The following is a 1147-nucleotide window of genomic DNA, read 5'->3' as shown; positions in this document are numbered from 1 at the left end:
CAGGCAGACCCCTGGGCTGGCCGGGCCCCTCCAGGCATCTTCCACCTCCACCACGTGAACAGAGGCTGGGAGGAGGGCGGAGCCCAGTCAGCGCCGCATCAGACTGCCGGAGCCTGGCATGGGCTGGGCCTCGGGTGCAACCGACCATCCGGGGCGGGGCGCTGCGGCCAGGCCCCCGCCTGGGGCCTCAGTTTCCTGGTCTCGTGAGCCACCACTTACGCGGAGCGCCGGGCACCGAGCTGGTTAGTGAGGAGGTGCTGGTGCGCGTGACGGCGCTGGAGCAGGGGCTCGTACCGTAGCGGGGCAGGGCTCCGGTCAGCGCCGCCGTGTGCGACAGCCAGGCGGCCGGGTCAATGGGCCGAACGGGGTCAGCTGGGCGGCCACCGCGCGGCAACAGACGGACGGACGGACGGCGGGAGAGAGAGCAGAGCACAGGGACGCAGAGGAGAGAGGACCTTCAGGCCGCGCTGGGCACCCCCCGCCCCCGCCCCGCTGGCCCCGTGGGGTCACTCACCCCTCGGGATGGTGAAGTAGCTCCGGGGCGTCGGGTCCCAGCACTTGGCCACAGTGAGGCTGATAGGCCTGCGGGGAAGGCGGGTCACACGGCGAGGCGCCGGGGGGACCCCCCCAACTCTCAGCCCCTGCCCTGCCCGTCCCGCGCCTCACCCTGTCTGGGACACGATCTCCCGCAGGACCCGCACCGCGTCGTCGTTGCTCATGTTCTCAAAGTTGACGTCGTTCACCTGGGGACGAGGGGTCAGCGCGGTGGGTGCGGGTGCCGGCCCCCCGGCCCCCCAGTGGCTCCCCCGGCCCAGCTCCTGCAGCAGCATGTCACCCGGCTCGATGCGGCCGTCGGCAGCCACGGCACCGCCCTTCATGATGGAGCCGATGTAGATGCCGCCGTCGCCCCGGTCGTTGCTCTGGCCCACGATGCTGATGCCCAGGAAGTGGTGCCTCTCTGCAGAGAGGGGGGGTGAGCAGGTGTTGCCCCGCCGAGGCCTCACCCATGTTGAGCGTGACGGTGATGATATTCAGGGACATGGTGGAGTCCGTGATGCTGCTGAAGGAGGAGGCCTGTGGGGGGGCGCCAGGTGAGGGGCCGCGGGTGGGACCGCGGCTGGGACCCACCTGCCCTCTCGGGCCTCCA

The 1147-nt window shown here is 71.5% G+C and overlaps 1 protein-coding gene across 1 annotated transcript in view; it reads right to left on the bottom strand.

The window, feature by feature from the left end:
* Nucleotides 1–1147, bottom strand: part of DVL1 (dishevelled segment polarity protein 1) — a 12089-nt gene that overhangs the window by 3774 nt on the left and 7168 nt on the right. Inside the window, exons 6-10 of the mRNA XM_024760230.1 lie at nt 1005–1135; nt 819–958; nt 667–743; nt 515–582; nt 220–372 (exon numbers count right to left, since the gene is read on the bottom strand). Of these exons, the coding sequence (XP_024615998.1) occupies nt 220–372; nt 515–582; nt 667–743; nt 819–958; nt 1005–1135 (569 nt within the window). The remainder of the gene's footprint in view (nt 1–219; nt 373–514; nt 583–666; nt 744–818; nt 959–1004; nt 1136–1147) is intronic.

Source organism: Neophocaena asiaeorientalis, unplaced genomic scaffold, assembly GCF_003031525.2.
Source record: "Neophocaena asiaeorientalis asiaeorientalis breed wild unplaced genomic scaffold, Neophocaena_asiaeorientalis_V1.1 scaffold489, whole genome shotgun sequence".
Lineage (NCBI taxonomy): Eukaryota > Metazoa > Chordata > Mammalia > Artiodactyla > Phocoenidae > Neophocaena > Neophocaena asiaeorientalis.
The sequence above is the reverse complement of the archived record's forward strand: the minus strand, read 5'-3'. Positions and strand labels throughout refer to the sequence as shown.